General features: G+C 40.8%; 1 protein-coding gene across 2 annotated transcripts; it reads left to right on the top strand.

Moving 5' to 3' along the window:
* Positions 1 to 825: 825 nt before the first annotated feature.
* Positions 826 to 20,710, top strand: TACC3 (transforming acidic coiled-coil containing protein 3). 2 transcript variants are annotated; one of them, XM_083835782.1, is made up of 16 exons: positions 826 to 979; positions 4,459 to 4,639; positions 4,790 to 4,935; positions 7,388 to 8,431; positions 9,626 to 9,722; positions 10,169 to 10,361; positions 11,405 to 11,457; positions 12,289 to 12,422; positions 12,509 to 12,620; positions 13,332 to 13,484; positions 16,728 to 16,804; positions 16,886 to 16,929; positions 17,830 to 17,990; positions 18,797 to 18,903; positions 19,117 to 19,237; positions 20,534 to 20,710. In XM_083835782.1, the coding sequence occupies exons 2-16, from the start codon at positions 4,460 to 4,462 to the stop codon at positions 20,600 to 20,602; spliced, it is 2,691 nt and encodes an 896-aa protein (XP_083691908.1). In that variant the 5' UTR covers positions 826 to 979; position 4,459; the 3' UTR covers positions 20,603 to 20,710. The 2 variants fall into 2 exon arrangements, with proteins under 2 accessions (XP_083691908.1, XP_083691909.1); XM_083835783.1 differs by lacking the exons at positions 826 to 979; positions 4,459 to 4,639; positions 4,790 to 4,935 and adding an exon at positions 6,387 to 6,641.
* Positions 20,711 to 21,864: the final 1,154 nt, after the last annotated feature.

Raw genomic sequence — 21,864 nt, 5'->3', positions numbered from 1 at the left:
TACCAACACGGATTTCTCAACAGAACCAAAATTTAAACGTGGACCTAAAACTTTTCCAACTTCTGAGCTGATCCTGCATTATTTTCTGTATCAGCAAGTTTCATTTCTTTTAAAGGATCTTAATGGGAAAAAAAAACACAACAGCATTTCATGAGCTCTCTCAGGGGATGCTCTGGGTTTATTTCCAGCGACCCCTCATAAAGCCAGCCCACTGTTGGCTCAGACCTGACTCCTCCAGTCACCTACACAGAGAGTATTAGTCTATACCTGTAATTTTTTACCCGTTTTTGCTTTGTGTGGACATCGGGGGGGTGTAGCACAGACCAATGAGCACAGGCAGGCACCCGCCTGGGTCCATGAAAATCCGTATGGGCTTTCAGCACTTTGCAGCAGCCCTCTTAGCTCACTTCCTTCTGCTGCAAGTGGGTTTTGGGAATGAAAATGTTCTTTTTCTAAAATGTCACACCGAAAAGTGGAGTTATTTACCACAGGATTTACGGACCCAACTCTCTGCCCTGGTGAAGTGACTACACTTCAGTCCTGTGGGGCCCGAGCTTAGGGTGTCAGTAACACCACAAATTTATCCTGAAGAGCACCAAACACTGAGTTTTCTCCCCACAGAACCAGCAGGTGCATGCCCTAGCGGGAAGCAGCGCTCAGCCATTCAGCCATAACAGGCCGCAGCGCGGCGCCACGGCGGAGCGCCGCAAACTACACTTCCCAGCATGCCTCACGCGGCAACACCCCCTTCCGCGGTGCCCTATTGGCACGGCGCCCCTCAGTCCCCGCCCCACCTGGCAGCGCGCTTTCCCGATTGGCTAAGGCGTTGCGAATGACGCTCCCCATTGGCCGGCTGGAGCCGCCGTTGAAATTTGAAATCCTGAGGCGGCGGCGGCTGAGGCAGTGGCGGAGGGGGGTTGGTGCCTGTCGGGTCCCGCTGGACGCGCTGAGGGGGCTCGGTCCCGGGTCCTGCCGGCAGGTAGGGCTGTGGGGGGAGTGAGGAGGTCCTCGTTGTGCTTTGGGGGGCGCTTGGGGACCTCTCTGTGGTTTTTGGGGGGTCGGGGGGGGTTGGGAGGGTTTTGTGGGTGTGTGTGGGGGTCTTGTGAGGGGTTTTATGGGGTTGGGGCCAAGAGGAAGGGCTCAGGGGGCGGCGGGGGGCTCAGGAAGGGCTTGAGGTGTCCTTGGGTTTTGGGGGCGGTGTAGGGGGTTCTCGGGGGGGGGGGGCGTGGGGTTGAGGGGAGGGGGGTACGGGTCTGGCTCTGTGAGCCTGGGGTCCACAGGGGCTGGGGGGGGGCTCGGTCAGCAGAGATGCTCGTTTCTGGCTCGGCTGCTGAGGGCTGAGGCCGCCTTTTGGTCCCCCGCAAGGGAGTGGGGTGAGGGGGCTGACTGCTGCCCCCCACGGCTGTTCTGTGCTGGGGCTGCTGCGGGTTCTCGTCCCTCAAACGGTTTGGGAGTCGGGTGGCCTCTGCAGTCGGGCAGGCTATGATTGTGGAGGAGGCTGTTAACGGGAAAAGTCATCGCTGGTGCTGAGCTGTTTGTGCTAGAAAGGAAAGATTTTTTACTTTTTTTTTTGAGGAAAAACTAAGTGAGCTGGGCCTGCTTAGCCTAGAGAAGAGGAGACTGAGAGGGGATCTCGTCAATCTCTACAAATACCTGCGGGGACCATGTGAAGAGGATGGGGCCAAACTCTTCTCAGTGGTGGCCAGTGATAGGACAGGGGGTAACGGGTATAAATTGAACCGCAGGAGGCTTCATTGCCATATGAGGGAGAACTTCTTTACGGTTTGGATGACGGAGCACTGGAACAGGCTGCCCAGAGAGGTTGTGGAGTCTCCTTCTTTGGAGATGCTCAGAGCCCGCCTGGATGTGGTCCTGTGCAGCATGCTCTAGGTGATGCTGCTTGAGCAGGGGGTTTGGACTAATGATCTCTGGAGGTCCCTTCCAACCTCAACCCTTCTGTGAAAAGATAGCTGTCAGCTCTGTGGGGAAACACAGCAGCACGTGCCTTGGGTCACTTAGTTATGTGTGAGCTGCAGTTAACATGTGAAAACCAGCCTGAAATACTGGGTGTGAATGTTGGTCGTACTGCATTACTCTGTCTGTGGTGAGTGCTCTGTATTTAGCTGCTGGAGGGCTTCAAAAGGAAAAATAAGTAGGAAAAAAATAAATCTGCTTTTGCTTTGCATGTTCAGTGCAGGCATTTGAGACCATACTGGTGTATTGGGTGTTGTGTACCTGGGACCAGTAGTAAATAACAGTTAGCTGCCAGGAAGCCCTCAATTTATAAATTGGATTCACTTGGTGTCACCAGACTTATGTTCTCAAATACAGAATGGAAGACTGCTGCTTGTACACAGATAAATATTCTTCAGAAACACGAAGCAGTTTCATTTTGGGATCTTCATTTTGGTCATAGTGGGGGAAAAACTTGTCTTTCACAACCCTTACTTGTATGCATTGGCCACTGACCACCTCAGACAAAGATGTATTTTTTTTTTTACTTAAATATTTTAAATAAATGCAGAATTTGACTTCTAGATTTAATATCTAAAAGTCTGGACAACTATACATACATGTATACAGGATCAATTTGTTAACCATTTTAGTGATCTGAATCTGGTGCACGTGTAGCTGAATAACAAGCCTGAAGTCTCCAAGTGAGCATCCCATGCTTATGGAGCTTGTTTTAAAGGTGCTGCCAACTTCATCACATCTTAGGCTTTGTTTCTAAACTAATTGGTTGCACAAAATAACTAAAGATTTGTTGATTTGTTGTCCCAATTTTAGCTTGCACTGAAGTGCTTTATTTCAAGTTCTACAGGTTAATGTAAAAATATTTTGTGTGTAAAATAACTTGGGCTAAAGTATGAGTGTGGTGAAAGCTAAGGAAAGAATGAAGAAATAACAAATAGAGGCCTACTTTGCATTGCTTCCATATCTGTTGTTTGCATTCTATTGCTGATTAAAACCCTGCTGTTGTCAGTTTCTCAGACAAAGCAGCTGAGCTCAGTGGAGAGTAGGAAGCAGACTCTCCCATAAGGATTATTGTAAGAGTGGGGAGATGTATGCAGAGACTTAAATATGGAAATTTGAATATACAAGGGCAACGAGATTGAAAACGTGACTTAAAGCTTTCAGTGGGAGTGTTCTTGTTACCTTTTTATGAAAATTAAAATGATCATTTGGAGTCTTCCTCTGCCAATTTTGTTGACTGCATGATGGAGGATGGAAAAAGAAGCTAATGGTCAGCTGTTGGTTCAAATCAAGCTTTTGAGATCATTTGGAATGGTTATCCGGTGCAGAAAGCCAACATCTCTACTTGATGATCCTGGTTATCTTGCATAAGTCCTGTCTCATCCCTTCTAATTTTAATTCCTGTGAAAGAAATCACTTGGCGAGAGGCCTGGCAGATAACTGTGCTTCTCAAGAGTCATCCTTGATGGACACTGGTTATACCTAGGTCTTGCTTAAAGTGGCTCTTGTGTTCTGGTTCTTTTTGGTTTTTTGTTTTGTCAGTAGCACCACTGAGAATTGTTGCTTTAATTTTTAAAAACAGAGGAGACTCCAATGGGAATTAAAAGTAGGCTGAGTTCAAGTACATAAAACATGTTAGCTTGCCTGGGATACTTGGAGTGTTCTTTTTGTATTCCTAAGTTATTTTCATCTTTGATCTTAGATGTGATGGAAGCTTTAGTTTCAAGTCCTTCACATTTGAAATACTAGGAAAATTAGACAAGCCTGTATGGTCTAGTAAAGCTTTGTGCATGTCTTATTTAAGAGCAATATTTCAGAAATATCTATTAATTACTTTTTTTTTTCAGATTTACATATTAGTAATGTCTATACAACAAAGGATTCTTAAGTATATGTGCTTCACAAAAGCAGTATGTGTTCAGACAGTGCTGGAAAAAGCTGAATAATCTTATTCAGGACTCTGATCCTAAACACACCCTAACTAAACACATTTGTTTTGTTTTTTGCTGATATACAATGTAGAAATGAGACCATGTGAATAAAATAGGGGAATGATTGTCATCTGCCCCTTGCAAAAGCTGTAATTTTGCTTAGCTGGATGCCCTATTACAAGAGACGTGACTGCACGTCGCTGCTGGTTTTAAGGGGTTGGGAATGAAGAAACTTGCAAATGATAGAGCTCCTTCTAAAGGATGGGCAGCTTAATTAGTAGGGTAGTATGTTAACTGGAAAGCATAATATTAGCAATTAACTGCCTAGACCACTAGCAAAAGCAGAGGGGCCGGACAAATGCTGCATTTAGATGCTTTCATAGTCTCGAGGTACCTTTTCATGTCAGGATTTTGAATGCTTTTAACGCTGCTTTTGAAGCTGTTTTTTTTTTTCTAGCCAGTGCTAGGCTTCCAACTTCAGTTATCTGAAAGTGCATCTGGCTGACCACACCCTCTCATTCATGCAGTGATGTTGTATGTGTTGATATTCTAGAATGAGTCTGCAGATTTTAAATGCAGAAAATGGAGAAAATGGAGAAAACATCAGTGATGATCTAGCAGCGGAAGACTGTGGTTTTTGCTTCGCACCACCGGAACCTACAGGAAGACCTTCCATTCTGCGCCTGTCCCAGAAAGAAAACTTGCCACCAAAAAGTGTGGCAAAAGCTATGAAGGTAAAGTTTTGCTTTCATATTGATTATGTTCTTCTTCCTCCTATGAGCTACACTACTGAATGCGTATGCTGTTTGGAGCTTGAAAATGTTCTGGTGTTCACGTTCTTCTTTTTTTCCTTACCCCTGCCCTCCCCCGTCACTTTCTTAAAGGTAACCTTTCAAACTCCTCTAAGAGATCCTCAAACTCGAAAAATCTTGAGTCCTACCATGACAGACAAACTTGAGTCTACTTTCACACTCGATGATTGCAGTGAAGCCCTGCAGGATGATCTTTTATCTGCACCCATCAGTATTGAGTAAGTAGAGTATTCACTGCTAGCAGCATTAGCAATGGGGGACATCTGCAAGCTAATTTCCCCCTTTATAAACCTGTATATTTGAACTGTAATATTGTATTTTGTAACAAGATGGAAATAGCAAAAATTAATGCTGATTTTGATACCCAAACTTCTTCCAAAGATAACTGTATCTACTTCTAAGAAAGCCTTCTTGTGGTTGTAATATTGAATATTGAACTAGATTTTTAATTCCTTTAGTAACTGATTTCCTAGAGATGACTACAACAAGATATATTTCTTAGTGTATATATTTATCCTAGTAAGCATAAATAATTTAAGAGAAAAGAAGCACTTTAGGCAGAGAATGTGAAACTGCTTCCTACGGTAAGGTTTCCATGCGAGGCTATGACTATTCTGAAGTTAATCAAGCCTTAAAATTTCATCTTTTTTATGTTAGGTACTGTTTTATCTCTTTAGGCTTTCCCTTTAGGATACATCTTCTGGAGGGTTAGCTTGAATTGCCACCTTGAGCCAAGGAGTGTTAAGATTAAAGGAAATCTAATAACACAGGGAATATCTTGTCAATTCCAAGTAAGAACAGTCTAGCAGTCTGGGTCTTAAGGAGGCTGGTGGCAACTGTCTAGAGAAGAGCACAAGGTGTCTGCAATGTTACAGTTTAGGGTTTTGCAACCTCTCTTTTACTACAAGTATTGCTATAATGGTATAATGATAAAATATTATCTAAATAGGCAGGCCTCAATGCGTATTTTTCTTACTGAATTTTCAGTCCCTTCTTAAACTTGTGCAAACATCTGGCATCTACAGTGCCCAGTGGCTGGCAAGAAGCCTCAGATCTTAACTTTGTCTTCTGTGAGGAAGTACATCCTTTTGTTTTCAACTACCCTATCGTATTCATTTGATCCCACTTCTTGTGTTTGGTAGAGGGAGAAAGGAGAAAAATTGAATGCTTACATGTTCATTAAATATTTAGGTTTGCTTCAGCTTTAAATTTGTATATACACTCTAGTTTAGAAAAGTACATCTGAGCCAGCCACCTCAAGTTTTAAGTAACTTAATTATGTTTATGCCTCAAACCTATTGTTTAAACAAAGATTTGGTACATGCATGGCTCAACTGAGTTAAAAAGGCTAGCACCTGATTGGCTTTAGTTAGGGGCATGAGTGTGTGTCAAGACAGCACGTTTACTTTGCATATCTTTTCTACATTTAAAATATAAGAATCTGTTTGTAGCAAACAAACTAAAGAAGTGGGCCTTGCTGAAGGAGGTCACTTTTGACTGGTCTCTGACCAAAGTAAGCCAAGTTTCAAGCAGGTGTCTTGCTCTGGGCTGGCATTTATTAGGTTAAGCAGTGAAGGAGAATGGGAGGGGCCTGAGCAGTTGAACAAGTCTGGGGCTGAACTATCGCAGGGAAGAGGCACTCCAACCCGGTGAGAAGAACTTCCTGAACTCTATCTCCTGCCTTTGCTTTTGGGCTTATCAGAGTAGTGTTTTTACTGACGGGCTTTTAATCATGACCTGCTCTACAGCAGATATGAATGGCACATAGAAATAGCTACTTTGAGCAGGGACAAAACAATGGGAGGAAATCCTGTTTCAGGAAGTAATGGCTTAACTCTCTGCAGTCTGAGGCAAAGCCTCAGAAGTTAAGTCAAGTTTGGGGAAATAACGTGGAGAGCAATGACTTGTAAAATACCCTGCAGTAGTGAGTACACAAACGCATTCTTTAACCTGTTTCTTCTGCTAGAGAGTCTTATGTTTTACTTACTGGAGAAGTATTCTCTTGTATACTGCTTTGCTCTTCAGCTTTTGTGTTGTATTGAGTTCAGAGTGCCTGAAATGCAGGATCTGTTTTGACATATAGGCCTGTGCAGTTGATATCCTAGTGGATACTTTAAGTAGGGGGGGAAAAAAATCTGTTGGTGACCAGATGGAGCATTGACTAGAATGGGAGAACCTGAATCATAATTTAGTTTAGTCTTTGTCTTGTGACTCGGTCATGACTCATGGATGAAGTTACACAAAAATGTACAACTTGTTGTGCCTTTCCTCAAACTCCTTGCTGTTAATAACTCTTCCTAAGCAACGTGTATTTCACACTGCTTCTTAGTGACATGGAAATGTCTGCATGTTGTAGTGAGTACAGGTCATCAGAGGTGACTGGCGTAAGGTAGTTGTGTGTAGAACTGAGAGCGTAAGAATACAGAGTACCTTCAAAGATTGATTTTTCATGTAGCTTGTATGTGCTAGCTTGTGATTTCAGACTGTTTAGGTGGCAGCTGAATTTTTGCTTTTAGGGTATTCTTTTGCTCTCAGCTGCTCTCTTATTACACCAGTAATTTTTATTATCTGAAGAAAGCTACTTGTGTAAATATCTCTTTAAAGATGATGTGAAATGCTATCTAAAAAATAGCTATATCATGTGTGATTTGACTTTTTTTTTTAATGCAGCCCGAGTCTTCAAAAGACTGAAGCTGAAGCAAGTAATACAGAGATAAATACACAAATGCCAGAGAAAGTCAGTGCTGCTGCTTTCCCAGATGATGAGATGCCAGTAAAGAGCCGAGGTTCTTACAATCTTGATTTTGATAACTTAAATGACATCAATCCCTTTCAGAGTTCAATGCAGCTGCAGAACTCCCCTGGAAATCTGCAAAAGTCTCCTGTAAGAGTATCTAGCAGCCCTGGGAAAACTTCTGAAAAAAGTAGTAATTCTCTTCCACTGGATAGTACAGCTTCTTCAGCTATAGCAAGTACTGAGCATCCAAGTGAAGAGGAGAATACTTTTTTTGCTGGAAAAGAATCTGTCTTGACAGAGTTGGAGTCTAACAAACCCAAGCTGTCCCCAAAGCAAGCTATCAGTGACTCTTTGCAGGAGTCAACTTCCACAGAAGTAAACCAAGTTGATAAATCTGGCAATCTGGGTCCTAGTAGCTCTGATGTAACCGATTCTTCTAAAACCGGGGAATCAAAGCTTCAGAATGTTTCAGTAGGAGAAAAAGCTTCTGCAGAAGAGTTGAAGCCTCTGGAAGAGCCTGCTGTCTCCAAAAGGGAACCTTCAGAAAAGCCTGGTGTCCCCAAAGCTGGACCAGTAAAACTGGAATTTGACTTTGATAATACCAGTGCTAGAAAACCACCTCCAAAGAAACTAGGTAAAAGACCTGGAATTAAACCACCTTCCAAAAAAATTCTGACTACCAAAACAAAGCCAGAGAATACTGAAGTACAAAATAAAAGTAATGTGGAAGATGAAATTCCTGTTCCAAAAGCATCTTATAAGTTTGACTGGGACAAACTTGATGATCCAAACTTTAATCCCTTTGGAGGAGGCTCTAAAATTTCCACCTCACCCGAATGCTCTGAACCTAGCTCTCAGAAAGCTCACCTGCAAGAGGAGCAGGATCACACCTCACCAAGAAAGGAGCCTCTTCCAGTGGAGCAGGATGACAGACCAATTACTGATGAAATTCTTGAGAGAAAAGAACCCAGAAGTCCGTAAGTAAATCTGTGTAACTGAAAGTAGAAGTGCCTTGAACTCATGTGAGGAAAAAGTAGTTAGATGGTATCTATCTAATAATTATTAGACTCCTACACCTCCTTGACTTTCTTCCTCCAAGGCTGGCTTGCTTATATTGCACTTGGTGACCTTTAACACAACATGTCGCAGCAGCTAAGATTTCATTGGAGAAACCATGGCTAGCTCTGGGCAAAAGATATCCTTAAATTTGGAGGAAGGGAAGGGGGTGGACTTACATGGGAAGAGCATTAATGCCTTGGTCAAGTAGCTCTTTGCCTATTCCAAGATTAAAGTAAAATGTGAAGTATCAGGTAACTACTATTATCTTTCAGTAAACAGGTAAGTAGGCAGTGTTGCACATCAGGTACTACACGGAAGAACTAGGCAGTTCTGTTCTAAGTGTCTTGGCTGAACTCTAAGATGCTGTTTCTTCCTTGCATTTTCTTGGTATCTGAATGCTATCTCCTATAAAAATGCTTGTCATGAAAGTTCTATTTTTTTGGCACCAGATGAAGCAAGCTTCTACTTGAGAATGGGAGATGTTGTGTTGCTTTTCCTAGGAAGTGTAACTATTAAAATGTCAGCATTACAATAGGCAGCCAGGAACTTACCTGAAGTAGACTGCCAGGAGATGCTGATTTGACAGAAATGTTTGCGCTCTTGCTCCCAGTGTACTGTAATCAGCTACAGTTTACCAAAGTGGAAAGTTATGCTGTCAGCATTAACTGAAGTATTGGACCTCTCTAATGAAGTTCTGTGGCTTACACCAACAATCACAGCATTGCTTTGGTGAAAAAAATAGCAGTCTGCTTGTAATTCTGCTCTTCATTAAACAAAAGCCTATCTTTAGTTTAAAAATGAAAATAAAAATGTTGGGCTGCTCAAATGGAAATGAGAAGGGTGTTAAGTGAATAGGAACTAGTGATACTGCTGTGATTTTTCTGCTTCCCACATAGCACTGCTTCTGATGGAGGCAGAGCTTTGTCATTTAAGTTGTGACCAGGCAAGACAGAGAATTTACATCCTCATCTTCCTTGAAGCTTCCTGTACTTGGCAGTAGAAGCGCTCAAATAAGCTTATTTTATTCAGTGCTTCAGTATATCTGATAAATAAAATTCAGAACTGTCTGTGACTGGGATTTTGACTCTTTTTTTTTTCCTCTCCCCACCAAGGGAAATCGGCAAACAGAATGTGGTAGAAGGCAAGCCAAGAATGCAAGACACTCCAGGGGTTCAAGGAGAAGCTGAATGTCCAGAGGCACCAGCAATGGTAAGGTATAGAAAAGATAGCCAGCTCTTACCAAATTGTTCCATGGAACAAAGTTCTTTGCAACTTAGCCTTGTCAGACCCATGTTTGATATTTTATCCAAGGAATATTTCTTTATGAAGCTTCAGCAGTTCTAGAGTGAATGTAAACTGTGCCGACTTGTCTTTTGAAGGTAACATCAGAGACAGACAATTGGTGCCTTGGTATGTGGTATCATTTTTGATCAGCAGTTGCATAGAAGGACAAACACAAGGGTGTGGATTCTTAAAAAGTGGCTCCTGTACTTAGTGTTGGTACTGTTTAGTTCCTATGTCTGTGAGTTACTGAGGCTTATTATCCTGGTTGCACAGCTAATTTGTGACAAACCAATTTTATTATTATTGTGATTTTCATATTGCATTTAAATTTTTATTTTAAACAATAAAAAGGATTGTTTTTTTCTCTTCAGGAGAAGCAAACAAGCCCATCTAAAGTGTCTCCAGATAATGCTCCATCTCAAGATAATTTAGTTTCTGCTGACAGTGGGAAAAGGTCAACGTCTGCGGAAGAAACTAAACCTAGCTCACACAAAACTGAAATAACAGCAGATGAGCAGACAGCAAGCACTGAACCTGAAGAGCTCTTCAGACCGTCAGCAGAAGGTAACGATACTCCTTCAGAGCAAAATGGAAGATATTGTTACAGTAACTTCTGTGCATGTATTTCTCTTCAGTTTTAGTACTGATTTTAGCTTTTATCATCTTCCATTTTGCTCTTCTGGAAGGATTGTTGGGGGGGAAAAGAAAGCCCAACACAGTAACTAGCAGGGTGGGAAATGTACCTGAGCTTGCTTCTGACTTTTTCTGTAATAATGGATTAAACTAAACTCAAATAGCTGGCTATCAGCAATCAGCTGCCTGTGAAGGTGAAACCTAAGCTTGTGTAGAAATAATCTATTTGGAGCTTCAGTGGCAGCTTTTTTTTTTTTTTAAGAAGAAAACCTCTGCCCTTAAAATCACTTCTGGTATTAAGGGGTTTCTAAACGGAGAACACTAGAGCTATGCAACTACCTGTAATTGTGAGTCTTGAGGGTTACTGCAAGCCCTCAGCACTGCTTGAGTACTCACTGCTTCTTGCTATGTGGGTGGTCGTTCTGCACTTACATGCATCTCAAACACGTACCACATAGCTGGTGTTAAACACCTGGAAAGGTTATTCCTTGTAGGATCATTGTGTGGAAGGATGAGCAAATGACTTCAATGCGGTCTGCAGCTTAATACTTGAGTGGAATCAGTGTGCGAAATGGCTTATGTCTTCATGGTTGAGCTTTGAGCTGTATACTAATTTTAAAGGTGTGATTGATAGTCTTACTCTTTCACGGGACACTGTATAAAAGAGTAGAATATCTGGGTGTGCTTATCACTTTAACCAGGGAGCGACAGAAGTTCTTCAACTGTGTTAAGTTTTGCATATTCTTACAGGTATCTGGGGAAAAATAGTGGCAATAAATTCATTTATCTTAGAAATCTTTGCCTGATTTTTATTTTATTTCTTTTTAAGATAAAAGTACAATATCTTTTAGCAGATGGAAAATGAGCTCGTAAGATAGGAGCACAAACTTACTGGCTGTATACACCAGCATAGCTGTAGATGCTTCACTGTGAGATAACAAAGATGCAACGTTGTCATATCATTTCTTTTCCAGTTCTAGGAATGGGCAATGAAATAGACTATCTGGAGCAGTTTGGAACTTCATCAGTAAGTATTGTATTGAAATGCTTTGTTTGCTTCCCTGGCTGGGTGGAAAGGAAGCTGTCAAGCCTTAAGTGTTTTTGTGAAGTAACTTTGAACTTGCTTACAGAAATACAGGTTTATTTCATAGGAATGTGTCTGTAAGGCATGGTGGAGAGGGGGGAATATGGTTGTAAGCAATTCTGCAAAGGATCAGACGTCCTACGCTTCCAGTTTGCAGAGTTTGCCATTTTCCTTACAGTGGTGAAGTTTGGATGGATGACATTTCCCATCTCTGCCCAAATGGCAAGAACAGCGTGCTTTGAAAGTGCAGGATCATTGTTTTGAAAAGATCTTTTAAGCCTTTCCGTTTCATGGGCAGTTTCAGGAAATCTGACTCTGAATTGGCTATTTCATGTTTCAATCAGTTCAGTTCAGTTGTTTTTCTCCTGCTTTGGGCTAGGGTGGGAGTGGCTTTGAGTATAGAGTGAATATACAGAAATTAAATTTGTATTTTAGTCATACTGTGTTTGTCCTTATTGTTATGTGAACAAAAACAAAAGACAAGACTGCTCATTCAGTTTGCAGTACCATCTTTCAGCATCTTTACTGGTTTTGAATAGTTAGTAAAAGTTTGCCCTTTCGGTTCTATCTGTGAGCAGAGGACTGTTCACTTGATATTACATAAGGACTTAAGAACTCGGTGCCCACAAGCTTATGTATTTTTCTCCTGAGAACAATACTCTGGCCACAGAAGAATAGGCTCACCCTCTCTCCAGAGGGTTATTTGTGTGGGGGTTTGCGTGTGTGTTATTCTATGAAGCAGCAAATCTGCCAGTTTATGCCTTTTCCCCTCAGTTCAAAGAGTCTGCTTTGAGGAAACAATCGCTGTATTTGAAGTTTGACCCTCTGTTGAGAGACAGTCCAAGAAAACCAATTTTTGGCACCATCGAGACAAGTACAAGCATCATGACTGCTCCACCACAGTGTGGGTAGGTATTGATTTAATCTAGACTGTCGTATGTAGCGTTACAAGGAAAGGCAGCACTTGAATATTATGTTGTGTGTTTGTTTTTAGCCCTGTTTCTGATCTAAGCAAACTGCTTGAGGAAGCTGAAAAGCCTGCAGCGAGTCTTCAAAATGAAGAAAAACCAAAAGGACTAGATCTTCTAGGAACATTTACAACTTCTGTAAGGATGTCTGGAGTGATGCTAGGTTTCATGTTGTTATTTTGGGGAGGGGGTCAGCCAGAATCTGGAGTTAAGACTTTCACAGCTTCTAAAGATTGCAGTATACATAAGGCTTATTTAAATTGTTGTCCTAGAAGGGTTGGATAACTATTCATATCAAAGCTGAACTTCTGGATGGACTTAGTTTTTTTACATTACAAATCTTTTTTGTGGAAACTGGTGACATTGCACATAGTCTAAGAGAATTTGAGCTGTTTTTAAAAAATGCTTTAATCAACCAATCTTTTTCATGCAGCTGAAGCCACAAAAATAAGACAAACTTGTATTTTAATTGCCCTGCTGAGATGAAAAACACTTTTTGATTAAACTTGATGTCATACAGTGTAAGCTTCAGAGCAATGAACACCCTTGTATGAACAGAATTGCACACGGTATCTCATCCTGAAAAGGTGTTTTATTTACTCATAGGGAATAGTGTGGTGTCATAACTATCAGAAACACAGCAGATAGTTGGTGGCTAGCACTCTGTTACACCTCAGATAACTATGTAGCTTTACAAAATACCTACAAGATAAGAAAGCTATGGTAATTTAAGTTATGGATGTATTTGGGGGGGGCTTAGTGGAATATATTCATTTACATTGAGTAATCTACACACAGATAATGATTGCATTAAAAATTCAGAATCACTTACCTTTTGTCTCCTCACAGGACACAGGTTCCTTGATCCCAGACTCCCTCACTAGCAACGTTTCTCCGCTCCCTTTTGCTGCTTCCACAGATGCTGCGGTGGATGCTATTATAGATGTACTAAAATATAGCCAAAAAGACATGGATGCAGCTGTTGAACTGGTTAAAAGAGAGGTATGGTGACATTTGTCTTTGCATAGCCTTGAAAATCCCTTTTGTTTAGATTATGTGTTGTAGAGTTCTACGCTTGGCAGTTCTATCAGTCATACTTGACATAAACATCTCATCCCCAAAAGCCTGTTGTGTGCTTGATAGGAGCAATCAGTATAGAACCGTGAAGAGCTGATATTTAAGCAAATACGTCAAACTTCACTTTTCTGCCTTAGAACCGATCCATATTAAAAAGCATTCATTATCAGATAAAATGATTTGGGGCTTGATACCAGTTATCAAAAATACTTCTTATTAAACTACCCAGGAAATATCTGTTCTTATCAGTGGGAAGGAGGGGGGCTGCTTTTCATATAATTACTTCAGTAAAACAAGATAAATCTGTAATGTTAATTCAGTGTGGTGATAACTTCTTTGTGGAATAGGGAGGCATGTCAGTATGTCCAGCTACTAAAACAAGTGGTGGGGAGATCTGGAGCTCGCTCTGGACTAATATTAGTTGGGAGGGGCAGAAAGAGTCAGTGGGATTTTAAACACAGACTCACAGAATGGCTGAGGTTGGAAGGGCCCTCTGGAGGCTGTGTGGTCTGACGGCTGCTTAGGCAGGGCCACCCAGAGCAGGCTGCCCAGGACCACGTACAGGAGCTTTTCAAGCTCTCTGAAGGGGGGGGAGCTCCACAACCTCTCTGGGCAACCTGTGCCAGTGTTCAGTTGCCTGCAGAGTAAAGAATTGTTTCCTGATATTCGGGGGGAACCTCTTGTGTTCCAGTCTTTGTGTGTTGCCTCTGTCTGTTGCCTCTTGTCCTGTCACTGGGCGCTGCTGGAAAGAGCCTGGCTCGGTGGTCTTTGCATCTTCCCTTCAGGTATTTACAGACATGGATGAAATCTCCATGAGCTGCTTATTTCTCCAGGCTGAATAGTCTCAACTCTCCTCATAGGATAAGTGCTCCAGTCCTTTCACCATCTTGGTGGACTTCTGCTGGACTCTTTCCAGTACTGGGGGATCCAGAACTAGACCCAGCACTCCAGGTGCAGCCTCACCAATGCTGAGGGAAAGGATCGTGAGGGGAAGGATTGCCTCTCTTTGCCTGATGCATCCAAGAATCGTTAGCCTTCTTAAGAGCAAGGGCACGTTGCTGGTTCATGTTCATATTGGTGTCTACCAGGATTCCTAGATCCTTTTCTGCAAAGCTGCTTTCTAGTTGGGTGTCTCCCAGCATGTATTGGTGCTAGTTGTTCCTCCTGAGGTGCAGGGCTTTGTACGTCTCTAGCCTGTTGAGGTCCCTCTAGACGACAGCATGACCCTCTGGTGAATTGGTCATTCCCTTTTGTGTCATTTGTGAATTCACTGAGTGTGTGCTGTGCCCCCATCATCCAGGTTGTTAATGAAAATGGTAAACAGGACTGGGCCAAGTATTGATGCCTGGGGTACTTTCCTCATTATCTTCTGTAACTAAATCACTACAGAAATCACTTTTGAAACTCCACCTTCTCCCTGATGCCAAAAGAATAGTGTATTCCCTCACTTTAAAAATATGGATACTTTATTATAGCTTTTGGATTATGTGAATTTACTAATACTGAATATTGTAAGAGCAGGACTGAAGCATCAGTTTCCATAAAGCTAGCTTTCACTTCAAAATTAACTTCAGAAGAAAACAGCATTCTGAATTTCCAGTGAACAATATCGCAACCAGTAAATGCCCTTAGTGAAGGTGACCTGCAGCCTCCTGCTGCTTTACATTTTTTTTCTTTCCCTTTAGAGTATAAAAATACTACCTTTTCTGGGAGTAACTTTTTATCCAGTATGTTGTCTAGTACACGAAATGAGAAATGTGTGACTCTGGCAGGGGTCAGCTCTTAGTGCACTGATCTAAAACAAAGATGTTAGATAAGAACAGGGAGTAAAGCTTGTAATGTTTTGAACATACTTCTTTGAAGTGAGAGATTAGAGCGCCATTAAACATGTAGAAATAGTTGCAGCAAGGCAGATGTGACTGTTACACCGGCTGTTGGGGCACTTAAAAATGGATAGAAGTGCTTGTGTTTACTGTATTAACCTGAAAGCAAGATGGATTGAATTTAAGATGTTGTTTTTGTGAAACAACTCAAGCTGATGAGAGGAGGAGGGAAAATGTATTTTCCTTCTGAGCAAATACATTGTTTCATGAAAGCATGCTTTTTTTTGTCTGCTGAACCATTTCAGCTGAGTTTGCTAATGAAAGCTTCTATCTTAACACGCTTTTGCTGTTTTAGCAGTTGTTTCTAGCTTAACTATTGTTGATGCCTTCTGCAAGCATATCTCCTGAGCTGAAATGTTCAGATTCTGCTTATTTTTTATTCTTTTTCACTTGTGGCTCACTTCCTGCCATCTGAAATATTACAGTACACTTAAAATGCATTTACTCTTAAAACTGCCAAAAAAACAGTATACTGCAGTGTACCATGCAACTTTAAGAGGAAGCCAGCAGTAATCATGTGCTCTTTCCTTCTCCTGTTCAAATTTCAGGGCTGTTCTGGGCCTTGTTCGATGTTCAAGGCCTCCCACGCTGCACAGTCAACTATCAACATTATAGCTATTAGTAGAAATCCTGGGACAAAACTGAATTCCTGGAGTTGGCACAAAGTATTTAATATTAAGCAAAGCAGTAAAAGCACTCTTTGCTGTTACTGTGAGCTCTGCTTTAATTAAACTGATGTGAAATAGTTATGTTTATTTTTAAGATGACTGAGGTGTCTTAAATTTGGAAATGTGGTAGGGAGAGGGATTATTGAATAAACATGACTCTAAACAGCAATTTAATCTTGACCAGCATAGCCTTTCAGTATTTGCTGTCTTTCCTGTGTTATGGTCAGTAGATGTGACTTACTTTATCTGATTTGTAAATAAAAAGGGGATATATGTCACTTGAGAGAGTGTTACTCCTTGACAGAGCATTACTGGCCCATGAGCAATGACCTATGTGTAGGATGAATAAGAGCAGGCAAGTGGTGGACTGAGCTGGCTCTGATCTTGCCAGCTGAGAAAATTTGGTAACACTAGGAATCGTGCGGTTTGAGTTCTAGTTTTCACATACGTCTTACTTGACTCAAATTTGTAAAGAAACACTTCACTTTGAACCTGTTAAGCAGTTAGAATTTGACATGGGGAAAATTAAGTATAACTAAGCTACCCTTTGGACAGTTCCTAGTATCAAATCTTGTATCACTTCCTGAGAAAGAGACGGGTTTACTTTTCCCTCAAAGGTTCAAGAGAAACAGTTGGAGACTCTCGAATGGAAAAAGAAGTATGACAAGCTTCATATGGAATACAAGGAAATGGGGTAAGCATTGCTTCTGTGCCTGCTTATTTACTCCAGCTACTTCTTCTATCTTATGGTTTAACTTTTGTTTTCCGTTTTTAGAAAAATAGTTGCTGAGTTTGAAGGTACAATAACCCAAATGATGGGTAAGTTCTGAATTTACATTTTAAATTATTTTGGGGGCGGTGCTTAGCCTAAGGTTGCCAACTGAACTTAATACTGTTTCACTTCTGATGTCATTAATGTTTCAAGTGCTTTCAGGGTGAATAAGGTTTCAGACAAGGTACTTAGAGGGTAACGTTTCAATGAATATTCATACAGACATGGCTGTGTGTTGATTTAGTAGATGATAATAATGACATTGGGAGGCAAGCATGAACACATCTAACATCCTCTGACGCTCCAGTGGACTGTGAACTACCACTTTATTAAAATTGGCAGATCCAGATGTCTGTAGCTTGTTTAACGGTTTATTATCTGGCCTTAATTAAGCGATAGGATGTCAGTAGATCTTGCTGGACTGATCTGGCATTTGCTTCCATCAATTTTGTCTTCCTAACTTTGAAGACCATTAAGCAAAATTCTTGTTACATAGGTACATTGTCCTAGCTGACAAGTGAATTAGCCAAATCTGTGCCTTGCTTAAATGTAGTTCTTTAAGGAAACTGAACAGTATGCTACGTTTTTTTGTGTGTGTATGCTTTTTTAAAAGTAAGCCTATGGGAAATGTAGCTCAGGTGTGCCAGCAAAAAGTTGTCCTGGAAGGGTTTGCCAGGCCAGTTTGTCTTGTTATCCCAGTCTTCTCCAGTTATTCAACTATTGTGATAATCACAATCTTTAATGGCCTTGGAGTTAGTACAAGAGAATATGTAGCAAACTAAGAGAATATTGCTACTTTCCAGCATCCTTTTTGGAGGGGACATTACACTATGAAAATCTCTTTTCATAGTGTTATCTGGGGGCTTATTTGTCCATACTATGGATCTAGCTTTATACTAATTCAATAACTATCATGAGTGTAACCCTGTTACCTCCAATTTCTTTAGAGGATGCTCAGAAGCAAAAGGAGCTTTCAAAGAAAGAAATCCAGAGGATGGTGGAAGAGAAGCAGCAAGTTATTTCAGATCTGAATTCTATGGAGAAATCTTTTTCTGAACTCTTTAAGCGATTTGAAAAACAGAAAGAAGTGCTGGAGGGTTACCGTAAAGTAAGATGCTATAATGCAAATAATATTCTTCCAAGATAAATACGGCTTCCTTTTCTCTTAGAGAAGATCATAAGTTATGAATTTCTAGAGCAGCCATTAATTAGCTAGTAGAGGCACAGCCTGTAAAACAAGTTGTCTGCTTTAAATATTAAAAAATGATCTATTATGTTTAGTGGCTGGCTTAAAGTATGATAATGATCTTTCTGTTAGAAGCTGAAGTCTTTTCAAACAAAAATGAGCTGTTTCTTATTGTATGCATGTTGGTTTTTCTGTTAATTATGGGGACAAATCTACTGTAGCAATTTGTTGCATAAGGGCAGCTTGTTTTCCCCTACGTAGCGTTGAATGGTTGCTGAAGAGGATTTTCTATTACAAGTCAATGATATACTTTACTGTTCTTTAGCTTAAGCTGGTGAAGTCAAACATTCAGAGACGGAAGAATGAAGCTAATGATGATCATAAACAATGGTTTCTTATACAAAATGCTTAGACTTATTCAGCAGAAACCAATGCAAGACTTCCTTCATCTTGCATTCTTTCCATCTCTCCACCCTGCTTTCCAAAGCCCTTTCCTTAGCACGGAGTTAAAGCATCACCTGGAGACAGTGAGTTGCTAAAGTCAAGAGCTGGAATTAGTAGGGAGGCTTTGCACTTGTTTCAAAGCTTATGGGACTTAGCAATTGTTCCTATTATTCTAGTTGGTAAATACTGTCACTTTGGTCTAGTTAAGTAGCTGACTTGTAAAATGGAAAGACTTTTGCACATACTAGTACATAAAAAGCCAACTAAACTTCTTCCTGGGACAGAATGAAGAGGCTTTGAAAAAATGTGCTGAAGAATACCTGGCTAGAATTAAGAGAGAGGAACAAAGATATCAGGCACTAAAGGCACATGCTGAAGAAAAGCTGCATCAGTAAGTACCAAGCCAAGAAACCGAGTACTAGGAGTGAAATATGCAGTTCTGCCCAGTTGCTGTAAAATGGGGCTTGTTGATGCCAAAACTTGGCTTAAAGTATTGATTTGGGGGGGTTAATATTTAAAGTATGAGAATCTAGTGTGATTCTGTGAACAGTTCTGCTGTGTTGTCTGAAGGTGATATTAAAAACTCATTTTGCTTCAATTCCAGAGCAAATGAGGAAATTGCCCAGGTACGAAGCAAAGCAAAATCGGAGACTGCAGCACTCCAAGCCAGTCTTCGCAAAGAACAAATGAGGATCCAGTCTTTAGAGAGGAGCCTTGAACAAAAGGTTAGTCAAAATGCCATGAGTGAGTCTCTTTAAGCTATTGCCTTAAACAAGCTGAAGAAATACCTTGCACCACTACTGGAAATAGTCCTAGTAACTGTGCTGGTTTTGGTGACTGCTGTCCAGGTAGGTGTTGGGAAATAAGTACTGAAATTGAGTCTTGACATAATTGACGTGTGCCTTATCTGTATGTACAGATTTTTTTTGGAGCAAAAGGGCTTGTTCCCGTAGGTGGGTCACAGAAATGACCAGTCGAGGCTGCTGCCTCAGCAGGCTCTCTGAACTACTGAAGAAGTTAGTGTTCTGAAACTTAAACACATCCAAGAGCAGAATCTGGAAATGATCTTGAATAACTGCCTGATTCAGCTTGTTTGTAGACATACGATTTGTAAGCCATTAGCGCTAGTCAAGCTGTTTTGTATTGGCTGAACTCTTTCAATATTGTTCAGGCCCTTAATCTTTATGAAACACTGCGACCAAATATACTTCATGGATGAAGTCTTGAAATGCTTTGTAAAGCCACATCAGTCTCCTTTGTTAGAACAAATAAACAGAAGTATTTCTGAGGTTTAAAACTTATATTGCTGGAAATGCATGCTCCTAGTTCCACTGCATCATGGTTGTACTTCTGCCAACACTGAAGACTCAAAAACATAATGCTGATGCATTCCTGCTGTTAAGAAAAAAGTAATCCTGTATTTATGTCTTTACGGCTATGGCTAAGGTTTGAATAAATGAGGAAACAGTAGGCCTGTAACTAGAAAGACGAGATGAGCCATTTAGCACAGAACTATTTTTTTCCTGTTAAGATTATCTTTTTCTTGTATTTTATGTTAGGAACTCTTATTAAAATGGTTTAACCACGCAAGCAATTAATACAAGCTGGAAACTACTGCCACATGTCAGTAAAAGTACCAAAGCATCATCCCACAGAGTTGTCTGTCTTGCGAAGTTTAAAATCCAAACCATTGCTATCATCTTGAATTTCAGTATACGTAACAAAATGACCTCGAGTCTGAGAAGTCGAATTTTCCCAAAATTTTTAGATATAAATTGATCTATGGAATTCTGTCCAAGTAGAGAGACTATAGTTCATTCTGGTTCACTTCCTGGGCCTCTTAAGGGTACCATGAGACCTACAAAGTAGACTGTCCCTTTAGACTAAACTTGTGTAAGTCACTAGCATATAAACAGACTTTTTATTCTGTGTTGGGAAACGTGACTTATTGTGACTCAGCTTGCTACTTGGCTGTGGCATAGCTTACATGTACCTGTAACTCTTCTTTTTTTCTTTAACAGACTAAAGAAAACGATGAACTAACAAAAATCTGTGATGACTTGATTTTGAAGATGGAAAAAATTGGATAGCTTAACTGTCTTTGTAAATATTTCTAGTTTCTCTGACTCCCTGTCCCGTGTGTTCATTCACTCTTTTAATTATGTATGTGGGGGAAAAAATAAAACTTCTGATTTGCACTCCTCTTGTATATTATTATCTCTTGTAGGAAATGTCAATTTACTGACATGTTTAATTGTCCCTTCTGGTATGTATCAATATATTGCATATTTTCACATACGTTACTCAAAGGAAAAACTTTTAATCATCTTACCCTCAGTCTCTTCCCTGTGTGAGAACACCAAGATTCTGTGATGATGACCTGGCTCTGCTGATGAAGGTCAGCATAGGCCGTGTCTCTGTTTTGCACTTCCTGCTATGACATTTCAGTCAAAACTTTCCAAAGTTAGAGGATTGTAACAGAACTTGACCTGTTGCAAATGCTATAAAGAAAGAACTGGAGTTTTAAGCAGACTAGGCGTCATGTCCTGTCAGTGGTGACTTATGTTCCTTCTTTATAAGAGACAGTTGTGAACCTTAAGAAGACTTGATCAGTGTTTGCAGTAAACCAGGCCAATTACTGATCTTGAAAGTGAATACTGAGCAGAATATTGTAAAGGAGTGTTTTGTACTTTGTTCATTTCCAAGCAGGACTTGGCGGGGGGAGGGGGAAGGTGTGGAATAATGTTTTTTTCACTTAGTGATGTAAAAAGTCTCAGAACTTCAGCTTTTCTTTATTAAAATAAAAATACAAACCTGAGCTGAAGTGATCTGTTTTCAGATGAGCTAAGCAGCCAAGGGCCCGGAAAACAGGACAGACTTGCTTGCTACTCTACTGCCATAATGTTTTTCAAGTCATTAGTCTGATGCTATTGACTTTCCAGTCAGCCATCCAGAGCTCTATGCCACTCTTATGGAAAGGCTTTGAGGAATGTAGTAGGCTGCAGGTCACAGGTTGTAATGAAGTCAGTTTTAATTAGGGCAGTAGTAGATATGTCAGATAAGTTATTACCTAACAGACCTTTTACAGGATTGTCTCATTGGGTAAGCTACAGCTTTTTGTTTAATATTACTGGGAGGTCATTCCCTCACTTGCCGAACTAGTAGCTGCATTTTTCTCTCAGAAGGGTTGTTGCTGCTGGGTGTGCTCATAGCTGTACTTGGAGCCCTTCCCTTATTTGTTAAGGGTAATTTGCTTGGGGCAGGAGGAAAAACGACTAGCAGTACTTAAGAGATCATAGAACCTGGGGTATACTCTGGCTAGGTAGCTACTTACCATTATCAGTATGTTTAC

This window comes from Anser anser (genome assembly GCF_964211835.1).
Source record: "Anser anser genome assembly, chromosome: 4".
In the NCBI taxonomy this organism is placed as follows: domain Eukaryota; kingdom Metazoa; phylum Chordata; class Aves; order Anseriformes; family Anatidae; genus Anser; species Anser anser.
Note: the sequence above shows the minus strand (reverse complement) of the source record. Positions and strands in the feature narration are given on the sequence as shown.

Bases quoted from the DNA above. Each gene is read 5' to 3' on its own strand.
- TACC3 (XM_083835782.1), top strand. From the start codon at position 4,460: ATGAGTCTGCAGATTTTAAATGCAGAAAATGGAGAAAATGGAGAAAAC. The intron at 16,805-16,885 runs GTAAGCATTGCT...TTCCGTTTTTAG, and splicing joins ATGGAATACAAGGAAATGGG to AAAAATAGTTGCTGAGTTTG. The intron at 17,991-18,796 runs GTAAGATGCTAT...TTCCTGGGACAG, and splicing joins TGCTGGAGGGTTACCGTAAA to AATGAAGAGGCTTTGAAAAA.